Source organism: Gobius niger, assembly GCF_951799975.1.
Source record: "Gobius niger genome assembly, chromosome: 2".
Lineage (NCBI taxonomy): Eukaryota > Metazoa > Chordata > Actinopteri > Gobiiformes > Gobiidae > Gobius > Gobius niger.
The window spans coordinates 7,422,904-7,447,504 of NC_136853.1; the positions used below are offsets into that span (position 1 = coordinate 7,422,904).

Consider the following 24,601-nt stretch of genomic DNA (forward strand, 5'->3'; position numbering starts at 1 on the left):
AATTAGACCCATGTGGATTTTCTAAGCAGATAAAAGGGGGAACTATTGTAAGGCGTAATAATACCAGGAGTAGTTTGAAATTTGCGCTGTAATATCTTCACTTTACTGTGCGGACGCCGAACCACTCCTGGTATTATTACTAATCATACAATAGTAAAGTGTGAGATTGTCCAGGTCTTGATCCGGAAAAGCCCTCAGACCATCGTCCTTTATTCATTCTATACACTTGAATTCGAGACATTCAAGATAGAATTATTTGTATATATATTAATTCCCCCAAATGTAACTCTAAAATGAACTTATTTTTAACTCAGAATTGGCCGTGCGTTGAAGAGAAGAGGTGATTATTATCTCCCAGTGGGTTTGCCATGTGCAGTTCTAAACCGGCCAAAACGTGGACTCTCTTGGCTTCAGCGCTCACGCCGGCTCCAGCCAACTTTTAACTGTGACAGTCTGGTATTTCACAGATACGACTCTGAGTACTTCAACTTTTATGTTCAACTCCCGCGACTGTGTTTGTCAATCGGAGCTGAAGATTTAGATCAGCAGGAACCAGCTGCATGTGAGAGTCCTGCTGTTACAGTGGAGCACCCTCTCCCTGGGTTTAGTTTACTTTCTTTATACTTACGTGAAACTGTAAAGGTATGTACTGTAAAATGTACTGAAGTATTTAAGAGTTTAATGTGCAGGATTCTTTAAGTCATTTGAATCAAACCAGGTCTAAAGGAGAAAACCACTAACTCAGGTCAAAAACAGGAGCTAAACCAGGGCTAAACTAGGTCTAAACCAGGTCTAAACCAGGTCTAAACCAGGGCTAAACTAGGTCTAAACCAGGTCTAAACCAGGGCTAAACCAGGTGTAAACCAGGGCTAAGCTAGGGCTAAACCAGGTCTAAATCAGGGCTAAACCAGGTCTAAATCAGGGCTAAACCAGGTCTAAACCAGGGCTAAACCAGTGCTAAACTAGGTCTAAACCAGGGCTAGACCAGGCCTACTCTAGGTCTAAACCAAGGTAGAAAAGTAAAAGTAAAAAGTATTGATCACAAAATAAGTAAAGTAAAAGTACCTCTAATTTGTACTTTTTACTTTGTTACTTTCCACCCCTGTACTAATAATGACAAGATATTTTTAAGACTTTATTGATTATTATCAGCCTTCTCAGGGACTGCAGTGCCCTGGTGCAGTGCATCTCTCCTTTTTGAGGTTAATGTATTTTGTACTTTGTCCCTGTTTAAATAAATAAATAAACTAAACTAAACCGGCAAAATGGAATAGCTGACTGATTCCATTGACAGATAATACTGACCTACTCAGATGAAGGTCAAGCTACTCTTATGTTCTTATTTCAAGTAAATGTAACTTATTTTCCAGTTAGTTTTTACAGTGGAAACACTTGAACTCAGCGTTTTAGATCAATGCAGTGAGTTCTCACCCACAGCATGTAAGTTATAGTGAAACAAATGTGTTGAAAAAAGCTTAATGCTGATGAGTTTCAAATGTGTGAGAGGAACCTGATCATATGAACACAAACCTCAGGAGAATCCCATTCAGGCGCTGTTTGAAGCCCACCTTCAGTCGGGAGGTGTTTCTCCTCCTGAATGAATACACATGAATATCCGAGCGCGTCGTCCATAAGGCGCAGACAGACCTTATGGACGAGCGGTTTCCTCCAGCGCCCGGTCACAGAGTCACACTCTGCTGCCTCGGTCCGGGGTTTATCAGCCTCTGCAGGTGCTCCGTCCCAATACACTGTGTGTGGGGAGGCTGATTTAGACCAGCCAGAAGCAGAATTCATCTCCAACAATGCTCTTTCACATTGTTTGTATTGGCTTTATTCTTTCACCATGTGCAAAGGAAATCAAATCCATGTTTTAAAAATGGACCTGATGAATTGATGATTTGTGAGAGCTTGGTGGAAGGGGAAGAGTCAAACGCCAAATTTGGCTTTAATCAAGGTTCAAGCCTAAAATTCAACATAGTCACCATTTACCGAGACGTTTATAAGCATCATGTCCCCTCTGCGGAAAGACAACATATTTTAATTTAGTTTTCGTTGTCTTTTGACGAAATGTATTTTAGTTTTAGTCAAGATTTTGTCAAATAATTCTCTTCAATATTCATGAGGCTTCTCCACACAGATACATCTCAGACCTGTGTAAGTGTTTGCCAAGCTTGGGAGGAGTAGACTCGTTTATGGAATGGTTTATGTTCATAGAGTTCATGATGTCACGGTAGTACAGCGGTTAGCTTCACAGCTAGAAGGTCTTGGGTTCAATTCCCACCTGGACGGGGTCTTTCTGTGGAGTTTGCATGTTCTCCCCGTGCGTAGGTTTCCCCTACCACTAAAAACATGTGCAATAGGTGAATCCTCCAGCAGGTGATTCTGACCACCAGCTTGGCTCCACATCATGGAAATGGGTCCCTGTCGACCACTGCTCCTTACGGGTTGCATCGAAGGATGGGTTAATGCAGAGGAAAAATGTCCCTACAGGGACAATAAAGTATACAAACAAATCAAATCAAAACAACTTTATTCATCCCAATGGGCAATTCAAAACAAAGATAATGCTCTTGAGGTGCGTTAAACTGGGAGCTTCTTCCCTCATAGCACACACGGGGAGCCCACTGTGCTGCTGCCGCTCTTTTCATATGATTATTCTCCTCACTCGGTAAAGTGGACATCTGTCCAGCATCGCTTCAGCAAATTAACAAAATGGCCTCTTCTCTGTTTATTTGTTGTTGGTGATGGTCTGTCAGACGTGTTTTTTAAATATTAATTACAAAGACTGTAACGCATTCATTTTTTTAACGCAATTAATCGTATTTCCCATGATTTCCCCCAAGCCGGAACTCTCGAGCTGGAACCTTTCTATTTGAGTGTTTCTGGTACGCCCGTATATCTGACGACAACAGCAATGGACGGAGACGCTTCACTCAGGGACTCACTTTTGTTTTAAAAACATCATGATGGGATGATAGACGCTGTACTGCTGTGAGCAGGCTGTGTTAAAAAGAGTTCTCCTTCCACCGTAGTTACTCAAGTCTGAAATACCATCTCAATGTAAAACATGACAAACACAGAGACGTCCTCGATGCTAATGTTAGCGTTAGCCTCAAACACAGAGACGTCCTCGATGCTAATGTTAGCGTTAGCCTCAAACACAGAGACGTCCTCGATGCTACTGTTAGCCTTAGCCTCAAACACAGAGACGTCCCCGATGCTAATGTTAGCATTAGCCTCAAAGACAGAAACGTCCTCGATGCTAATGTTAGCATTAGCCTCAAACACAGAGACGTCCCCGATGCTAATGTTAGCATTAGCCTCAAAGACAGAAACGTCCTCGATGCTAATGTTAGCGTTAGTTGTTACCTCTGTTACTTAGATAGAAAATAAATCCATTATTCAGCCTTTGCTTCACTTGTGTTGATGCAGTCGGTGAAAAAGTCTTTCTTTTTCCTCTTTTCCCTCTGGCAGCTTCGGACGTGGCCATTTGCGGGCGTCCCCAGAGACGCTGTCTGTATCCACAGGCCTCCCGGGAAACGTCTCCACTCTCCCGATTACTCGGCGCGTCACTACAGTGAGCTCAAATAAATGACTCTTTATTTTTTTTTTCTCTATTTGCAGAACGTTTTCGGAGAACGACTGTACGATGGTGGCGCCCGTGGATCCCTGCCTCAGCCCCACCAAAGGAGAACTGGTCTACGGCAAAACAGCCAAGCAGTGCCTGGAGGAGATCTCAGGTATGGCCTACACGGTGTTTCCATGGGCTGATGTGACCTTCTCTGCTCGCTCTCAAAGGGTGTTGGAGATGTGCTGGTGAACAAGACTGCTTTGGCATGAGGATAGAAACACACCGTGATTAGCTTGTGTTTTTGTGGCATTTATTTGCATGTTTGGGGGGTGGGGGGCATTTGGAGCCGGGTGCAGGGAAGGTCAGGGCTGACAGCAGAGACACAGGCAGCAGCTGTGGCCCTGGTGAAGCCGCCTCGGGGCGACTGTCGGCTCCAAAACATTGCCGCATCACCGCTGGTCGTTGCTTCTCAGACGACGCTCGGATTACAGGTCAAGAAATGTCAGAAATGCAAGTTGTTGGTCTGCAGGCGATCAGACACAGAGGGGTGTTGACTCGTGGCTATGGATGTCAGTAATGTGGAATGTATAGAAGCAAGAAGGTGACATCATCTGCACGAAGCTGCTCAGGACTCAAATGTAACCGTAGCTGTCCTCACTGTACCTGCCGAAGTAAGTCTGTTCTCACCAGAGGAACATGTTCTTGGTGCTGTTTCATTCTCTTTTCGATGGATAGTTTCAGCTCCTGCTCTGGGGCAGTGCTTTCCAGGTCAGCACAATCTACACGATTTTCATGCCTGATTTTGCTATAATTTTCCTGTCGCACTGAGTCTTAACTAGTCGGAGGCAGTCGTCCCGAAGGTGGACCCACAGAAAACAGCGGCCAGTGACAGGGTGGATGGAATACAGTAAAACGAAGTAGCTATACCTTCATTTTCATTTCTCTATCATAACAGCAGCAGTAACAACTAGTTAATGGCCACAGCCCCACGTGAAGCAGCACGACATTATATCACTAAAAGTTCACATGGACCACTTTTTCCGGCTACATTCCAACCACAGAGTTTAGCGGTACTTACTGTGTTTGGAGTCGGACTACGGTGGTCCCTCGTTTGCATCGAAATCCGCAATTACTAACTATTATATATTTTTAAAGGCAGTAAAACCCCTCACCACACACTTTAAACACTTTTCTCACTCGTTCACACGGGTTCTCCTTTATGCCTGGTGTCACTGTGTGATTTTATTTTGCCTAATCAGATTTTTAGATTCACATTAGAGACCTGGGGATTGGAAACATCGTGAGCTGCTCTCGTCTCCGCTGTGCGATTGTTCAAACAGACAATCGTAGCTACGACCAAAGTTTTATCATAGCAGTTTCAGGCGTGTGTTTAGCTGAGGCGAGCGCCACATGCTAGCAGTGTTTATTTTCATGGAAAAGGACAGAAAGTCCTCAAACGACCCGCTCATGCCCGGCCGGTGCTGGTGTAACTCTGCGGAGATCCTCTCTGCAGAAAGAGGAGGCTCACTCTACAACTAGCCAATCAGGACGCAGGACACAATGTGTGTATGGCGTTCATATGCTGTAAAAAAGCTGCAAAATTGTACTCAAAAGAAATCCGTGAAACAGCGAGGCCGCGAAAGGTGAAGCGCATTATGACGAAGGACGTCTGTGTTCAGCTGCTTCTCTCCACTGTCTCCACGTCTCGGTGCTGAGGTCCATCTCCTTTTCTTATTGAATCCACTGGAAATACATCCCGCTTCTTTGAGTCGTTGACTTTCATTTTCATGTGACAGAACTATAAACAATTTCAGGAAGACGTGTCCCTGCAGGTCTGTGTTGTTCTGACAGTGATCACATGACACTGCCTCTAAAGAGAGAGAGAACAGACTGTATGTTATATCTATGGGCCGGAGGCACCGTTGTTTTATAAAGCCTCAGCATCAGCCGTTACAGACTGGTGTAGTGAGTCCTTAAGATTGTCAGTCGTTTTGTGTGAACCACCAGTCGTTCTATAATTGTTCTATAGCCGTGTCGTCGTCCACTGCACCCCCACATTACTGAAAAAATTGTGTAGACTGTGTTCAACTTTAGTAACGTGCTTCCATAGCAAAAGTATCTCTGTAACATGGTCATCACTGCATTTGGCTATTACCGTTTTTTCCGGACACTAAGTCACCCACTTGGTTTCATAGTTTGGCTGTGGGTGCGACGTAAACTCAGGTGCGACTTTTGTATGAATATATCTAATTTCACGTTTGCTATTTTCACACTGACAGCCGCTAGAGGGCGCTTTAGGCTGGTGTACCACTATCTGCTACTCCGTAAATAAAGCACTTACTTACTGTACCACTGATACTCTCGATAGCCACAGCGAGAGGAACGAGTCCTCAGATGGGTGCTTGAACAATGTGCTGCCGGGAGAGGCTTGTCACAGTGCAGTTTCGCCTCCGTGCTGCCCAGGTATTTGCCCAGGCTGGTGCGACTTATACTCCGGAAAATTGGGTACCTTTGAGACCCACCTGCTCTTTGCTCTGTGAAACTCTGTGAATCCTCGTCTTTCTGTAAAATCCCAGCCCCTCCTCTTTGCTCGTCGCATTTCTTGATTATTTATTATCCCGCGGTGAAAAGTGTGATTCCTTTCTGTCCGTTATTTTCTGTCAATTCTTGTTCCTCTATTTACCGACGTGTAGGAATAAACGATCAATGAAACAAATTGGGAAATAGTTTATAAATACAAGAGCTCCATGTCAGATTAGTAATTAGCATCGTTACTGATACATGTATTTTTGAAAAAGCTTTGAATTGCATTAGTAAAAGCTCCCTTTGGCCGCTCTGTCCAGCATGGCGTGACTCTCCTGTGTCTCCGTGTGCGTCTGCCCGGTGCCCGGTGTCTCCTGGGAGAAAGTGGACGAACAAATGGCCATTTCGTTTTGCTGTTCACTGCCCACTCGTTTCATACAACTCCAGACTCAGCTTCTCTCCTCACTTTCGCCAATAGTCGTACAATGTAACACTTCGGTGAGCTGCTTGTCACTGGAAACACGAGTAACGATTCCTATATCTAATAATGAACATGATGCATTTATCTTGGTGCTGCAGGATTGCGCCATGAGGAATTATTATTAGACATACACACAGTTGTGTTTTTGGTGTAGTGGAGGAGCTGTGATCCTGCTGTGAAAGGGTCACTCACATGGACTTTAAATGCCAAGTCTATTTTGTGGTGTGTATAGAAATTAGAGTTGCACTGATCCAGCTTATTTGCTTCTGATGTCGATACTGGGGGTTTGAGTATCTGCTGATCCGATATTAACCGATACCAAGAGACTTTCTTAGAAGTGGCTGCAGTGAGTGAAAACGTGAATGGTCTTTTCTACATTATGAGATCTATAAAGTCTCATCTTTTTTTGAAACAACATGTTATCAATTATCAATTATAGGCTACCTTATAAACTGCATTGGAAAACAACATTAAACAAGAATTACTGGACTTTTTTAAACTACTAATAAACTAATCTGATCATTACAACTTGTGCAAAACAAATGTTATCTGTTGTTCAGCGTTTCATAAACTCAAATACAAACACTGGACCGCTTCAGCTGTGGCTAATTCTATTTTAGCCACTCATAGCTTCTGTCCCAGCTTTGATTAGCTGACGTTAGCATTAGCATACTGTTGCTAGCATTAGCATACTGTTGCTGGCCAATGCATTTTGCCCGGTGATCAAAAATACATTTGTGGAGGTTAAAACTAAACCTCAGCAAACCTGAATCCTCCAGGTTCTGCCCTTCAAAATGAGGTAAATCATGTCCAAAACAGGTATCAGGTCAGTTTCAGATATTTGTAGCCAATACTAGATATTGTATTTTCTTCATTATCTGCTCCGATATCTGATGCAAGTCTCAGATTGCTGCGTCTTTAGTTTTGAGCCCAGTGTTATGGAACAGTGGCCTGGTCAGACTCCACTCGTTCCTTTTCTATTCACAGTTAGCTCATACGATGCTAACGTTATATAAACATTCTCCAAACTAGATATAATTAAAAACATGCAACGCAATGTTATGTTGAATGCAACGTTTTATTAAATAAAGAAACTCAGGTGTTGGAAGTAAAAACACTGTGTGAAAGATTTGTTCCTGCTACACGAGGTAACAACAAATAATCCAAGTCTGTGGCAAAGCTAAAGTACAGAAACCTGCAGTGACATCGATGTCAGTGTTTCGCTAATAACAGCGCTTCCTGTTGTCCTTTCAAAATAAAATCTGTCACTGTTCCAGCAGCTGGGAGAGTTTTACTGTGGCAGAGTCAGACAGAGGAATATGAGTAGGACAGCAGGTTTAGACTGATAGTTTTGACCACTCAGACATGACTCAGGGATTATGTTTAAGAACTTTACTCAATCAGTTAAATTAATCATCATAATCGTGATTCATGTTTAGGTTATTATCGCCCAACCCTTGTGTAGAGCTTTGAGAAGCTTGCAAAGCACAATACTCCTTTATTATTATGGCATATTTATTTAAGAAGATAGTTTGTAACTCCTCTAAGATCATCTCAATCTGTGTGTTTTACTTCACTCTGTTTTAGTTTCAGTACTTTTTCTCAAATACACCAGTAACCAGAAAACCACTGACCTTCCCTGACATCCCCCTGCAGGTCAGATGATAAACTACGTAACCGAAAACACTTGTCCTGCAGAAGAAAAAAAGACGTGAGGTTCAAAGTGAGCCGCGCCCGCCGAGCACAAACAAACGCCGTAATGACCCGTTTGGAAATGTCCCGAACATTCCAGGCGTTTTGCTGCGGCGCGGTTTTCCCCAAGGCCGTCATTCCCAGGACAGAATTAGCCCGTTGGAACTGACCAGAGCCTTTTGTGCGCGGACGAGCGTTTGAAAAGCCCCGTGTCTGTTGTCACACGTCCTTACGTCGTCTCCCGAGGCGTCGCCGCTGTGGGCGGGGCTGGGGTTTTCAGGGGGACGCAGGAGCGTGCGCTGACCGCCAACGCCACAGGACAAGACAGGCTTATTTTACACTGACTGCATCAACAGCACTGGGACCACGTGGGAAAAGGAGGGTCAGGAGGTCAGTGCTACGGAACGAGGAAAATCTACAAGGTGTGTGAACTTCATGGGGTGTTGAAAGTATAATATAGAACATTTCTGTAAAATCTTCCAATTTGCTTTTAAATATCCAAATATCTGTCTTTGTTTATTGGAATGGATGAAGATCTTTTTCGTTATTAAAGCATAGATTTTTGTGTAGATTTCCGGACTATTGAGCGCACCTGAATATAATTATACATCTATAGGCCACATTGGTCTGTATACACGCTATACATACAAGCTACAGGAAATACAGGACTTTCCTCAAGTCATATATTTCAAGCGAAAAGCGTTCCATAGTTACATTTACTTTTATTTAAAGTGTGTAAAGAACTTAAAAGTTTGTAAATCCAATTCTATTCTTTAAAGCTGCCTTAACCAATGTCTTTTTGAATTGTTTGCATTGGTATGTGGAGCAGTGAACTCTGCTCCACCCCCTCCCCTCACCTGGCTTCCCCCGGCGCCCACGCCCCTCACCAAGGCCATGGGAACCCAGGGTGCTGAGGGAGCTACTGCACCCCCCCCCTGATGGATTGTCTATGCATTACAGGCAATATTAAATAAATAGGAAATAAGCAAAGAAATAGAGTTTTGGGGGTCAATCTTGTCTCTCAGCACCCCCTAGCCAAAATATCTTCCCACGGCCCTGCCCCTCACTCTCCTCCACTCTGTTTAGACCACATGCAGTATTACGTGTAGGCATTAAAAAGCATTAGATCTGACTTTCTGTCACCTGTATAAACCCTGCATTTCTATAAGGTGACATGATTCCAACAGTTAGTGCCTCTGTTGTGACTTTAAACTCTTCATTTTTGGAGTTTTAACAGAGTTTGTTGTTATTTTGCATCTCTGCAGACGCAGTGGGACCAGTAGTAAGTAAGTAAGTACGTAATCTTTATTTATATAGCACCTTTGACAGGCAAAGGCCACAAAGTGCTTCACAACACAGTTAATAGTCAATAGAGCGCAAAGAGGTACAGTACATCCACTTTGCATCCTCACTCCTCTCCTCACTCAAAGTTTGAGTCAACGAGGAAACATATTACTCATGATTCTCTAAAAAAGCAACTCCCTCTAGCACTTAAAAAGCACAAGTGGCAGATATTCCAGCGGCAGAAACAGCTTTTTGATGACGATGTCCAGCAACGACAAGATGATGAACAAGTCTTACCTTGGGTTACAAGTTAGCAGGCGCTTCTGCTTTTTAATGTCTTTGAAAGGGGAAAAACACGCTGCACTTCCTTCTTTGGCAGGAGATTTGGAAAATGTCGGGTGGCTCCGTTTTCCCTGAGGTATGATGGGACGATGACCTTATTGGGGGCGGAGTTTTGCGAAAAGTCAATTACGTCCCTCTAGTTTTTCTATCGATAATTATGGACATTTTTCTTAATCACTCTCCCGGGTCCTGTAAGCGCTCATGTGAAGCACTTTCTCAGCTTGCTGACATTGTGGGACAGAAGTGTCGCCCCCGAATGCAAAGACAAAGTGTCCCCTTCGAAAATACTACACCAAAGCGCGCTAACTTTTTCAGGTCGCTCCGTGCTAAGTGTTATAAATGTGGTGTCACTGCCCCATTTGCTGCACTGCTTGCTTTAGGCCTGTGCCATTAATTCTGTCCACCCTCTATAGACTCCCCGCATGAGGAGGGAAGACGCACTAAACATTAGATACAATTTTAATCACATATTTCTATTGACGAACAGCTGAAAGGTTGAGTTTAGGAGGAGTAACTCCTGTGGCTCACTGCTCCTCAACTCCTTTGACGTGTGACGACTTTGTTATGTAAAAGTGTAGAATGTAGAAGATCGTTGACCCTGTCCATACGAAGTCGAGGTGAGGACTAAACGCAAAGATATTTTTGGGGGTCATTTTCCAAATTAAGCCCAGAGTGGAAAGATCTCAAATTGCCATTTACATGATGCCGTTGTTACGACGTCTCCGCAACTTTTACTAAAACGATGACATCACAGCTCCAGAGTCTGTGATCCATAATCTACTGACCTTATCATGAGTTTTCCTCATGGATCTATGATGCTTTGACTCTGCTCCTCTTTGCTCCACTGCCGTCCACAAGCCACGGGTGACAAGGAGTCAGTCTGTGTTTTTGGACTGACAGTAACTAAAGTAACTAAAGGGACTAAAGTTTTTCTGCTTTAGTCCCGTTACGTCTGAAGAATAAACTCCCCTCCTCGTCTCTTCTGTAGATCCTAAATCCTTGAATCAGTTTCATTTTCACGGTTTACATTCCACAAAGGTTTGCTGCACAGTTTACTACAGCTTGTTTTATTGTCTGTGCTAGCATCACAGCGCCTCAAGTTTAAGTTTAATGGTTTTGTGTAGCCCAATATCACAACAGAAGTTGCCTCACAGCTGCACCGAACATTAAGGCAATAAAACAGAGCAGGAGCACAAAGCCCCCGACAACAGAGCTCCCAGGATCATTCGGGCGCTCAAACCCTCCACCACGTTAAGGTAGCGCTTTCAGGAGGGGCTGTTGACATATTCGATCTTTAAATAAAGTAGTTTTTTTGTAAATATCATGTAATCCATCAGTTTCCATCTTGTAGCGTCCCCACAGGACTCTGATGCGTCCGTTTGAGCCTCGCAGGACGCCGTGTACTGCCTGTTGGGGTCGTCTGTTCGCCCTGACGGCGGTTCTAATAAAGCGCCCGGTGATGAAGGGATGTGCTCGGCGGAGTGCGGTCTCATTGTTGATCCTCGATAAGCCACGTCTCGTCTGTTTAGCTCTTCAAGACAAGCTTTTAATTAAGTACCGGAGAGTGTGAGTGGCAGCGGGGGAGGAGCGGCTCAGACAGCGGGATGGACAGGTGCTGAAGGGAAGGAGGGACCACATCAGGCAGCAGACAATTCCCATGGTGCACGAGGAAAATGTATTCAACGTAACCTTCACCTTAGTAACCTTGGTGCTGAGCTGAGGAGAGTCATTCTGTTGTTTTTAGCTTTGCTTCAAGGCGAGACGTGGCAGGTGAAAACAGCCGGCGGTCCATTTTGAGATTCCCTTATCGTCTTGGTTTTAATGTCAAAGTAAAAAATAGACCAAACTTTCCTTAGAGTGTTCCTTGTATGACATTATTCCTCAAATCACAAATAGTGCAGCCATAGCCGACAGTTGCAGCAATAATAAACTAATGGAGATTTTAAAAGTTAAAACACTGGAGTTATTGTTCATGTTTAAACACTTGGACACCAGACGGCTTTTTTCTCCACATTTATGATGTTTTTAGCTAATGTTGCTCAATGGAAATGTATGCTAACAGCTGCAAAGATGGCGGATCTCCATGTTAACTGTGGAATTTCCCGAACTCTACAGACGGCATCTCTGGAACCCCCCATATATGGTCAACAGTTAAGGGGAAAACAATTAGGAGAAAATGTTTTACTTTTTCTAATTATTCAAAAACTACTTTAACAAATGCTGAATTATGAATATAGTTTTCTACTAGATAAAGATACAAAGACATGGAGAGGTTTTAGTAGTTCAACAGCCCATAAATACATGAATAACGGAGAATGCTAACGTAATGCTTCATGTTAGCATTGTGCTAATGCTATTGCTAGATTGCTCTAGCTACGAATGCCCATTTTTCACTTCTCCTGAACAATCTAAACATCCATACGGACCTGATTTAGACTTAACTTGATCAGGAAATGGCTAAAAAACTGTTAAAAATTGTGTTTCCCAAAATATTTTATTTTCCCCCTCGGCGAGGCCACGCCCCCTTCTATGACGAGATGCCGTCTGTATCAGTAGACCCTGTTGCTGCTGACATCATCAGTGACATCAGCCGGAGGAGGAAGTGATCATGAGAAATAAGATTAAACTAAAACTAGCGATTATAAGTGTAAAATTACAACTAAAATGTGGACCTGGCTTAAGGTGCACGAACAAGAGGAAGGACATTTGAGACGATAAAACAAGGTTTATCTGATATTTCCAACAAAAGCTAGACATTTGTTTGTCGTTACTATGACAACAGCTACAATGGAGAGAGATAGGAATCTCGCTTCCCACCTCCAGCTAAGCCTGGAATGTTTACAAACAATTAAAGGGTCAATTTGGTATCATCGTAACCATAGACATAAAACACAAGAGACAGACGGTCAGCCGTTAAACCCCAGTCACAGTAATGAGCCCATGTGGCCTGTGAAGCTAACATGGTCACCTGGCAGTGTTTGGGAGTCGCCCCTGGCCACCAGGCGGTGGTATTACAGCAGCTCCCCGCCATGAGGACCAAAGAGAAGCACTTTCCTCTCCCATTGGTCGTATAACAGTGTCCTCCACACTGCTGTGTTATGCAAATATATCTTTTACTTTGTGGAAGTAATATCACAAAAGTCTGCAGGGAGACATTCAGACACATAACTTACAAAACGTTACATGAGGTTTTTATTAACACAACAACTACTCTAGCACCAAGCATCAACTAAGAACAAGTCTTGTTCTTAATATTTTGAAAATGTCTTTACCTTTTTCATTTTTTATTACATGCTTGATTTATTTAGCCCCAAAACACAAGACAAATATTGAATTATTTTTTAACTAAAACCGAGTTTGTTCCCTTCTGAAGAAATCTTTGTATCTTATTTTGAGCTTTGAGTACTGGTGGAAAAGCGCTGTAAGAGTTTAGACCATTTACCATTATGTATTAAAATGCCTTATCTATAAGGCGATATATGTCTCGCCTTTACGTTCCTGGCGTTTACTGGGCTTCACTGTTTATTGTGATTCCCACGTTTGGAATCACAATCACCCAAAATGACCGCCCTTTTCAGATCAATAGCTCTTTTACGTTGACCTGGACAGTGGCATCATTGATCCTTTAAAACGACGGGGAAATTGCATTTTCCTACAATGGTCATAAACTCAACCCTTCATTTCTATTGCAATCGCTGAATCATCAATACTAGCTGTCGCTTTCCTGTGTTTGTTGCTCATCCTATTGTATTTCTGGGGAGATTTGAGCACAGATGGAGGCACGGGTTTAATGGAAGGGACTCGCAAACTCAAGACAGCGAGGTAAAGACAGAGAGGCGGGTTCAGAGGGAGTGAGGAGGGAGAGAGAAAACAGAGAGAGAGAGAGAGGGCGCTGGGCTGCAGACTGAAGCAAAACACTCTGTCAAAGCTATTCGAGCAGCGTGTGCCGGCTCCGCTCTCCCATCTCCCCTTCGCTTCATTCCCTCCTCCCAAAACAAGAGGAGGGGGGGTTAGGTTAGCGCTGCCAAGAAGGCGCTAATTAAATCCATGGCAATGGACAGGCTTTCAACGGACGTCATTTAAAGTGATGGGGAGAGAAGCTCAGAGGGAAAAGATTGCAAGATGTAGCAGCTGAATCCCCCACGCCCCTTACTACGCTGAGTGGAGACGGCGCAAGACACGAAACAGGTGGATCTGGAATCGATCTGGGAACTAACATGGATTCTACGACCACGGATTCTGCCATCCAGAGCTTGCCACAAAACACCGGACAATGGACATTAGAGAGGGGCTCGGGGATTTTGGTTAGTCACTTCTTCATTTTGGCATCAATGGTGACACTAAATTGGGAAGCCAGACAACTACAAGCAAACGTTAGCCTAAGTTTGCACAATTGGAGGTAAAAAAAAAAAGGGAAAAAAGGTATTGGTGAAAATGAAAAGAGGCGCAGAGTTTTCGGTTTACCAAGGGGGCAGCCCGGCCCGGCGGCCCCCGCAGCCGCTTCCAGACAACCTCAATCTCAGAATCAAGCAGCGATCGCTCAACAACCTGACACTGTTCAGCGAGAGGGAGCATTCGGCGGTTTTCCCGGACGAGCCCCCAAACACTCGGCATTCCTACACGCACAACTACCCCAAGCACCACGGGGCTTTCGGGATGCCGGTTGGTGGAGGCGGCGGCGGCGGCGGTGGTGGTGGTGGCGGCGGTGGTAGCCTGCAAGGAAGCCCGAGAAAGGAGGCGACACGCGGGACAAGGGCGCGATCGCTGTCCCTGTCTCTCACCAAAGTGCTGTCCCAGTCGGAGCACTCGCTCATACCTGTCCCGTGGAGGTGCCGCGCGCAACGGGCGTCGTACAGCGGGGGGCAACCCAGGAGGATATCCCGAGAGGGGGTGGAGGAGGACGGGGGTAAGAGCGGGCGTTCGGCGGACGAGGCGAAGAAGGAGGAGAGGGCGGCGGGGGACGGGGGGTACTGGGCGGCCGAGGAGGTGTCCGAGGGAGGGCCCAGAGAAGGCACCGCCCAGTTGGATAAGGAGGTGATACTGACCATGCTGGGCGATCTGGAGAAGGCGCTACAACCGCAGCCTCGCCAAAGTAAGTCAGGCATTCAACAGCGTCCGTGTATGTCTTTGTTGATGCAGAACTGTTTTCAGAATCCATACGGAAAAGAGAGTTTGTGAGCCAGTTACAAATGCAAAATGTGTTTCAGGAAAGCCCGTCAGCCGCCCAAACAATAAGCGAATTGCACATCTGGGGGCTGCAGGTGCTTTATGGGTAAGGTAAACGTTATAGCTACCAAACAACACTTTTGACAGATAGCGAGAAGCGATAAGCAGAGCAATGATCCTCGGAGAGTTGATGATTTAGTTTCTAGTCGTTGCGGATTTCCTTGTTACAACCAGGACTGAAAGAGAAAGACAAGCGGAAAGAAGAGCGCAGAGAGATGCTGTCAAATGTGACTACCAGTCCAGAGACAAACACATTTCTGACCCTTGAAGGCGAATAGATATCATATTGGCTACAACGAAGTCCAGGGTCTGAAACTGTGGCCTCACGTCACCGATATTGCAGAATATCTAAGCAGGCAAGGCATTTATTTGTACAGCACATTGCATGCACAAGGCAACTCAATGTGCCTCACAGCAACATCAAAAACACAATAAAGACACAATAAAACAAACCAATCAATACACTCATAAAAATATACAAAACTGCAAATACGGATACATTAAAATACCATCAATTGCCATAGGCAGCAGTAAATAGGCATGTTTTCAGCCTGGACTTAATCATAGTAAGGGTTGAGGCCTGTCTCACGTCCTCGTTGAGGCTGTTCCACAGTTTTTCTGCGTGAAACTGAAAAGCAGCCTCACCGTGTTTAGCGCTGACTCTAGGATCCACCAGGAGACCCCCTCCCTGAAGATCTCAGGGCCCGAGATGGTTCATGCTGCTGTACCATGTCAGCTATATATTTTGGTGCCTGAACATGAAGAGACTTGTAAACTAGCAGAGCTATTTTATAATCTATTCTCTGAGTGGCAGGAAGCCAGTGTAGAGACCGGAGCACTGGACTAATGTTCTAACAGGGATGAGAAATCGCTCTCCACCGGCTTCATAATGACACATGAATCTAAGTAGTGAGAAGGACAAATTATATGCTGTTGAAAAAGAAAAATAGCCCAGACGCAATCCTTGTTTTTGTCAAGTAGTTCCACTGGAAACATTGTGGCCAGATCCAAGATATTGATTAAATAAATGTGTGCAAGAAACAACACTTAAGACTTCAATTCTTTAAACCAGAGCCTGTAAGCCTTAAAGTTCATGATTATGGCTTAATATACTTCAGTGTTCACGGTCTGCTGCCTGATCTCGTACACACAGTTCAATGACGACAGGGTTTGTTGGGAAGCCGATTTCTAGGAACCTGACCCATGCGTGGACAGATGTGCATTTCACTTATTCAACACGAGCAACACTTTCCACGAGAGCTTACAATGTTACCTACAGTAAACTGGCCAGGTGTCAGACCCCAAATGATTCACAGATCTTGTTTTTGTTTCTATTTAAGTCTATTTTGGTCCAATTTAGGCCCATTTTAGGAGGAAATAGGCCTAGATTGAAGCAGCTGTGAAGCTCTGAAGGAAAGCGATCGTCACTGTTATTATTATAGTTTATTAAGGTAAAAACATATTTAAACAAGAGCAGACAGGCAAAGTCCATATATTACTAGCACCTTAAAACAAGTAAAAAACAAACAAAATCCCATCTACCAATTCAACAGATTGGGTAAAAACTAATAATTGTATCTAAATAACAGCATTGATACTGAGGTCGACACTTTGCACGGCCCCCAGAATCAAAATGTCAATATTCTGTTATCCGTCCGCCCTTCGCTAATTGCGAGAAAGTAACATGACACAGCAGTCACCTCTGTCCTCACCTCCCCCTCTCCTTTTTCTAAACTGGCCCCCGTTTGGTCCCAGGACCCAAATACCCCTGGTTTCCTCCCTGGAACGGCACATACTTTGCGAACTTTGTCTTTTGCAGCTGAAGGGTTGGCAAGACATGACAAAGACCCAGGCAGAACATGCAAACCTCTCACAGAACACCCCCTCCTTGGAATCAAACCTGATACACCCTCGCAGGGTTTGGGTTCAAACATAAAATCTCAAATGAATGTTGTAGATAGTGAATACATAAAGAAATTGTATCTGAGGGTGATGCGGCGGCAACATAGTCAAAATCCTTGGCTCAATGAGGTCTTCGAGGTCTTTCTGCGTGAAGTTTGCAGGTTCTTTGCTGCTTGGGTGGTTTCTCCAGGTGCTTTGTTTTCCTCCGTCAACACTCGAGGCCTGGTGGGTAAAATGTGTTGGCCAAAGACACAAAAACAGTATTCAGAAACCAGGTCAGTGACGGCTTGTTGGGACAGCGTCTTCCATTGGTAGGAATGATTATATTATTGACTTTATTCCGGACACTAGACGATGGTCTAAAGAAAAGACACACACAGAAACATTACATTATCTCCTGCAGAGGCTCAGCAGAGTCCATATACAAGAAGAATATCACACTGAGCTTAGTCCAGTGTTGGTCAATGCAGTGATGATTCTGTTCACTGACTTCGTAAGCCTTCACACGCACCTGCACAAGATTTTGGCATTTTGGATCATGGCATCATTATAGGCCACAGTAAGCTAATGCAAGCTACTCTCTTTTGGTAGCGCCTCCACAGGTGAGCAGTTCTACATGTGAGTGCAATACGCCTTCACATACACATCCACATTCCAAACCTGCGGATCAGCTTGTCGGCCTGTCCATAAAGCGACACTGTCTGTAGTCACATAGTGCCCCAAATATTTGCATTCATCAGTGACCTTAAGCCATTTCCTGATAAAAAGAAATCAGGGAATGAAAGTTTTGGAGTCCTCTCTGCTCCGGGTTTTTCTTTGAGTTGTATTTGATATCAAAGTCTGTTCTATACTGAGATCACACGTGCAACAGCTCTTGCAATATGGACAAAAAATAACAAGGTCATCAGGGTACATTAGGTGGTTAATGGTACTGTTGCCAACCCTACAGCCCGTTCCACAATCATGTCAAATCTTTGGCAAGTCGTCCATATATACATTAAAGGGACTATACAGAGTTTAAAAATGTTAAAACTAAGTATTTTCCTCCCCCTACATGTTCCAGCCATGTCCTCATGTGTAGAATGAGCCCAGACTTGTTCACCACAACTGCCTCTAAAATCCTGAACTGTCACTCAAAATGTTGTTAATTCGGGTCCGAAGTGCCGTCATGCATGAGCTTTATGTAGAAGCTGCAGTTACGCATAAGACCTGAGGCGGCAGTAGTGAGCATAAAATGACAAACTTGCATCTAGCCCCTTTAAATAAAAACAGAGACAAAATGCTGGCCTGTCTTACTCCAGGACGTTGAACCCGCTGGATTGCTTGTTTGTGACATTCATGATTTGATTCTTGACTTGTGGCCATATTGTTTTTGAATATGGAAAACAGTTGTCTTTCCATTGTAACATTTCTGCTCTGTGACGATTTTCCAGCTAGCAGTGTTGTGAATTTTCTCCCATGCTAAAACACCAGATAGTTTTGTAAAATCGCTGTCAAAAATGCACATACCAAAAAGCACTCTGGGCCGCTGACACAAAGCTCCATTGTGCTTCGGGTCTGTGCTGTGTCACTGTTAAATATTGGCCTGTCTTTTCCCCTTGTTCCGACTCCCACAGGTGCTGCATTCGAACAGACGCTGAATTTTTATGATGTGTCATTTTTCTATTTCACACTTTGTGTGGTGGGAGCAGGTGTCCAAACCTCATACCTGCTCCGTCTGTGGGAGGAACGCTATATAGGGGCTTTGGCTGATAAGAAAAGCTGCATTTTTTTTTTTTTCTTCTGAGGGTAATGCGATTATCAGGAGCCAGAGGTTTAGCCAGGTGGAATGAACAGCACAGCAAAGATTTCTCACAGCGAACAGCGATGGCGGAAATGTCTAATTGCAATTGAGATTCTGATTAGATTTGTGTGTTTTGCGCGGTTTGTGGGTTTCATACATAAAAAGACAGGAGACTTCACTGAGGACATTATTATTGGAGCATTGTGAGTTTTTCTTATTGCGATTACTCAAATTGCAGTTTTTTTAATCAATTTTGATCATTTTTTGCTGCACTAATTATGTGTGGTACTTATGGCTTCTTCAGGTGGTAAAGATGACTTCTTTTATGCTGCAGTAATGCATTTAAATGAGGCGTTTTTCTGGTTTAGACCTAGTTTACATCCAGTTTAGGCATTTTTTAGTCTAATTTAGGTCAATCATGGTTAACAGCGCTAACTTTCGCCAATCCCGAACATCCAAACTGAAGACAGCAAATACAGATACAGCCTACAGCTATAGATGCTTTTCAGTCATGTGACTTTTGTTGTTTTGGCGGCCATTTTGAATACCGACGTAGAATTATGCAGTACTACAACATGTAAAAATATCTTTCTCAATATCTACTCTCAAGAAGATAATAAAAACACGGCCCCAGAGACGCACATTTATGTGTGTTTAAGACGTTAGCATGCTACCGGTTAGCATTTTGCTTCAACAGTTCAGCTCCGACCTCTCCAAGAGAAAACCCTGAACCAAACTCGAAACCTTGACTACAACATGTGACAGAGGTCAGAGCTGTATTTCCTCAGTGTGAAGCCATTGACAGTTGGTTGTTGACAGTTGCTAACCGGTAGCATGCTAACGTCTTGAGCAGCTTAAACACTGACTCAGACTGAGACTCTGTTGACATGACAAACTGTAAAAATCAAAGAGAAAGGTTTTCTGTTGCCTCTTTGATGTGTTAGTTTAGTCTTCAGAGTGAAGCAGATCTTTAGTAAATCCTGCTGTAGCTCCACAGACAGAGCTGCTACGTCTCTTGGGCCGTGTTTTAACTGTTTTCTTCTTGAGCAATGATTGCGAGTTCATAAAAATGCCACAGTCAAACAGTTGTCTTTCATTTTCATCCTGAGTAAAGATATTGTTACATGTTGTATTACTGCATAATTCTACTTCGGTATTCAGAATGGCCGCCGGAACCATGTGTGATGTCATTGGAAACGCATACATGACCTTCCAGAAATTGCATTATTTGCCCTTTGCAGTCCCTGCTATATGCTATTGCAAAGTTGCTCAAAATCAAAATTCAAATCTCCATTTCAGTCAATACTTCGTCCCATAGCCAGTAGATCTATACATCCATGTAACCATTTTTTCTTTTGCAAAACAGTTTAATTAGCGTTATTTTTCCCAGTTAATCATTATTATTATTTATTGCAGCGATGAACGCTACTTTATAGTTTTGTTTGTTTGCCAATTGAGCATCTCTGTATCCCACTGACTAAACAGGTAGCCGGGCAAGGGGGCAGGTTGACATTCAAGAACTTAGATATTGCCTCCAAAAATGAGCACAATCTCAGGACAATACCATAGCATGTGGACTAATGTTCCCCTTTGACCTATTAGTCTGAGTTTGGCTGGTGTTACATAAGCTCTATGCAGGGTGTTAAATTGTATCATCCAAAGTCTCATATTTTCGTTATGTTCTGCCAAATTGGTTTCCACTCTGACATGGGTATTATTTGGCCTATATCCCACTGTGACTGTGTAAGGTTATTTACAGTACAATGCACCAAAAAATGAGTTATACAAAAATGGTATTCGCATCTTAGCAACAGTAGGATAAAATTTAACTCACAAATACATATAGGTATATATTTGTGTTCTGAAACTAGTATAGAATACTCAGAAAGGATTGTACTTTGTTTATTTAATGTAAATGTAAAAGAAATGTATAACTGTAGCATCATGAATTGCAAATGTAATGTACATGAACAAGGGGTCGGCACTTATAAGCTTTTGCTTCAGTCGACTCCCTTTGAGCTTCCATTAACTGTATGATTGTGAAACTATGGAGAAAGAGAAAATGTTAATTGCTCAAATAAACTACACAAACAAACAAACAAACAATCTTGCCCAATATGGCATAATATGGCTATTACAGCGGGAGAGAATCCTTTACCAAATAGGGTGTGGATAAGATACTACAAATCTCCGATATTATTCACGAGGGCTCATTATTGCCCTTAGAGAAGCTGGCTAGTAAATATGTAAATACCTTCCTGCAATTTGCCCAAATAGCTTCAATCTGCTCCAAATTACCTAAACGGTGGGGACAGGCGTCGGAGGAGTGGAGGGAGCGAGATGGAGTGTGGTGGTGGTGGAGGTCAGTGAGGTATGGAGGGGCCTATAATGGAGGGCTTTGAAAGTGACAAGGAGGACCTTGAACTGGATGCTTTGAGGGACTGTGGAGGTCCTGAAGGACAGGGGTGTTGAGGGGCTTGGATGCCCTTGCAGTAGTCAATAGGTTGCATTTACGTGGCATCACAACATTCTAAAGAGCCATGGAGATCCGCCATCTTTGCAGCTGTCAGAATACATTTCCATTGACTAACATGAGCTAAAAACAGCATAAAAAGTGGAGAAAATAGCAGTGGAACAACTCCGTTAGCTGCTGAGTTACTGCTGGTAAAAACATCCAACTCACTGTGGTGTCCAAGTGTTTTAATGTGACTCCAGTGTTTTAACTTTTAAAATCTCCATTAGTTTATCATTGCTGCTAATCCCCTTAGCGCTATGACGTCACATTCCCGAACTCTATGGGTCCAGTGACATGCTTTTCATGCTGCGCCCCAGCTCTTGGTACTTGAAAGGTCAAATAATGGGTCAATACTCAGCTGTTTATCGGTGAGATCCTGCTTGTTTAGTGTTAATAGTTTTTTGTTTTTTTTTAAATGCAGTTAAAGTTAAAAGTAAGAATCACTGTTTTGCAGCGTTTCTTTGTTTCCAGGTGAAAGTGCCGTCTGAATGAAGTAAACAGATTGCACACTCTTCTATAAACACTTTGATTCCCGGATGTGCCGTGACTGAAGCTTTGTAGAAAACAGAACCGCACTATAAAGAATCGTTCTCTGAATCATCGGCCTTTCATTGGTCTTATCGTTCAAGCGCCATTATCAGGTTGTTCGTGCAAATACTCTAACCACTACAGCCCCGTTTGAAACATCTATTGCACACATTTTCCACTGGCACTTCAATCGTGTAATGAGAAGGCGCAGTACAAAATTTGTAACAGACTGAAGCAGCTCTGAAGCTCTGATTCTTTAGCGGCACATTTGGAAAGAGATGAAGTCTCACATGTCGTCACGCACACATCACTATTATTATTAGGCTATTAAGGTAGAAACATGTTAGAATACTAAACATATTAAAGGATCTGTATCCTGCTATTTTAGACATCCCAAAGTAAACTATAGGCATTTACATGATATATTGTACCTCTACCACTATGGAGTGCTATTTTTTTGTGAGAAATATAAGTATTTTCTGGGGTTATTTTTCAAACCCGGAAGACAAGATGCTTCGAATCAGTTAACTCCGAGCTAATCCGCCCATGCATTATTAGCAGTAAAAGAAATACAAATATCACAGCATAAGTGAAGTTACTTCACAATCCAGTTATTAAGGAGTTGACATTTGCAACACATCTTTGTAAATGGCTAACACACACGCTAACACACACGCTAACACACAAGCTAACACACAAGCTAGCACGTGTTTTGATTGACTCACTGCTCTGTCCTGGCCGCTCCATCAGGTGTTTACCTTATGGGACTCGCGTTGGTTATAAAAGTTAATCCACTTTGATTCTGGTGAAGGTTCACCAAACATCCATCAGAGACAGACACAGAAAAACACTATTTTGGTGAAAGTCGCTGAATCCTGGAAAGAAATTCCAACTTCTGGCGAGTGGCCTCTTCTTTAAGAAGGTTGAATAAAGTCTGCATCTCTCAAACGTGCTTTTCTCTGTGACATTATCGTTAGATAAGAAAAAAGAACAGGCGTGTCCAGAGTAGGTTAGAAAGAGCTCCTTCTTCAAAGCTTTCAGTGCAAACATGACGTCTGTTCAGACGCGCAGGGGTGCGTTTGTTTTCTCTGCAGGCCAGCGCTGACGCCTCAGGCACTTTTTTTTTTTTTTTTTCTGTTTTTCTTTCTTTATTTCTTACAACAGAAATAATGAAAAATCAGTTTTATAAATCAAAATCAGGCCATAAGGCATCACATTACAGACATCGGGCTCTTCCTGTTTGACAGTATGACGTATTCAGCAGGATTGCTGAGAACCACTCTGTTATTGATAAGGAAATAACATTACAACATGGCTAAAAGCTCCAAAAAGTCGATTTTGCATGATATTGCTGGGTTACAGGTTCTAGATTATGATGATGTCATCGGGCCCAGCGGGGGGGTAGCCGGTTTTTCCTATTAACAACATTACACTTTCACAAGTCGTAGCTAAAAAGAAAATATATGAATTTAAAAAATGATCATTAATATCAGTCACTGGGTCCATGATCTCTCTGTACAAAAGCAAAATAATCTTTCCTCTATATAACAGTATAGGCCTTTAGAACGCTGTGATGTCACTGAAACCCAGCTATAGGACCTTTAAAACAACAGCAGATTTGTTTTAAGGTTTTTTAAGGTTAAGTATTATGGACTTTTCCCCATCTACCAATTCAAATGGATAAAAGCTAATAATTGTAACTAAATAACAGTATGGACACTGAGATCGACACTTTATACGGCCCCCAGAATCGAAATGTCAATATTTTGGCATCCGTCCGCCCTTCGCTAATTGCGAGAAAGTAACATGACACAGCAGTAAGCGGCGCAGACGTAGAAAGAGCTTCACACCTCCGTCCTCACCTCCCCCTCTCTCCTCCCGTCTGTGAATCAGCAGCCGGGACGATCAATATTTCATTATTACTCCGTTATTGTGCCCGTAGCGGGACAAATGTGCGTTTTGTTCAGCGTCCCCGGTCCCCTGTGCGGATTTGCATTTGAAAAAAAAGCCGCTCGGTGCTTTAGCGGTGGTCCTTTAGCCTCCGGGGATCGCCGTGTTTTAACAAGCTCTTAATGCGCAGTAAAGCGTTTAGCGGGAGAGGCGTAAGTGCCGATTAGAATTCACAAGTGATTAAGGAGAAACACGGTGATGCTTGTATTTGCTTTGTCTTAAACCAACCCTTTCTTTTCCCCTCTGCACGATGTGAATGGGCTCGTCTTACCTTAAACTTCAGAGCGTTCTCGGGTTCATCCTTTAGCCCAGACGTCATGTGTTTACTGTGTCTCGGGCTTCCTTTGTTCCCGGTTAGTTGCCAAATCAAAACCAGAAACTCCGGAGGGAAATCCGCCTCGGACAAAGTGCTCGGCAACTGCAGCGCCGAGCGATCGATGCAAGACATGGAAGAGTTCAGGAGCAGGTTTGATTCGTCTGCAGAAGCTCCAACACACTGGAGCGAGATAACGTTACTCACTGTGGACGCGCCGTATATTCAGGACGACTGAGAGCACCTCAATATAAGCCTCACCAACTAAATTTAGAAAGATTATATGTTTGTTTTTTTACATATACAGTATAGGCTGCACTGGTCCATAAGCTACAGCTGTTTAAAGGGATATTTCAGGATTTTTGACATAGGGCTTTCTGGAGATATATATTTTTTTCATTCATGCACTTCTTATATTTGAAGAGTTCCGTGGCGCTAGGCTAATGCAAGGCTAGCACATTCCTATGGTATCAGCTAGCCTGCATTAAAAA

General features: G+C 43.3%; 1 protein-coding gene across 10 annotated transcripts in view; it reads left to right on the top strand.

The window, feature by feature from the left end:
- Window positions 1-24,601, top strand: part of nav3 (neuron navigator 3) — a 541,592-nt gene that overhangs the window by 359,369 nt on the left and 157,622 nt on the right. For 9 of the 10 annotated variants that reach the window (XM_079582525.1, XM_079582518.1, XM_079582523.1 and 6 more), the window contains exon 10: window positions 3,625-3,740. In XM_079582525.1, the coding sequence (XP_079438651.1) occupies window positions 3,625-3,740 (116 nt within the window). Of the gene's footprint in view, window positions 1-3,624; window positions 3,741-13,771; window positions 14,986-24,601 lie in introns of those variants that run through there. The other variant, XM_079582519.1, reaches the window with a different exon arrangement.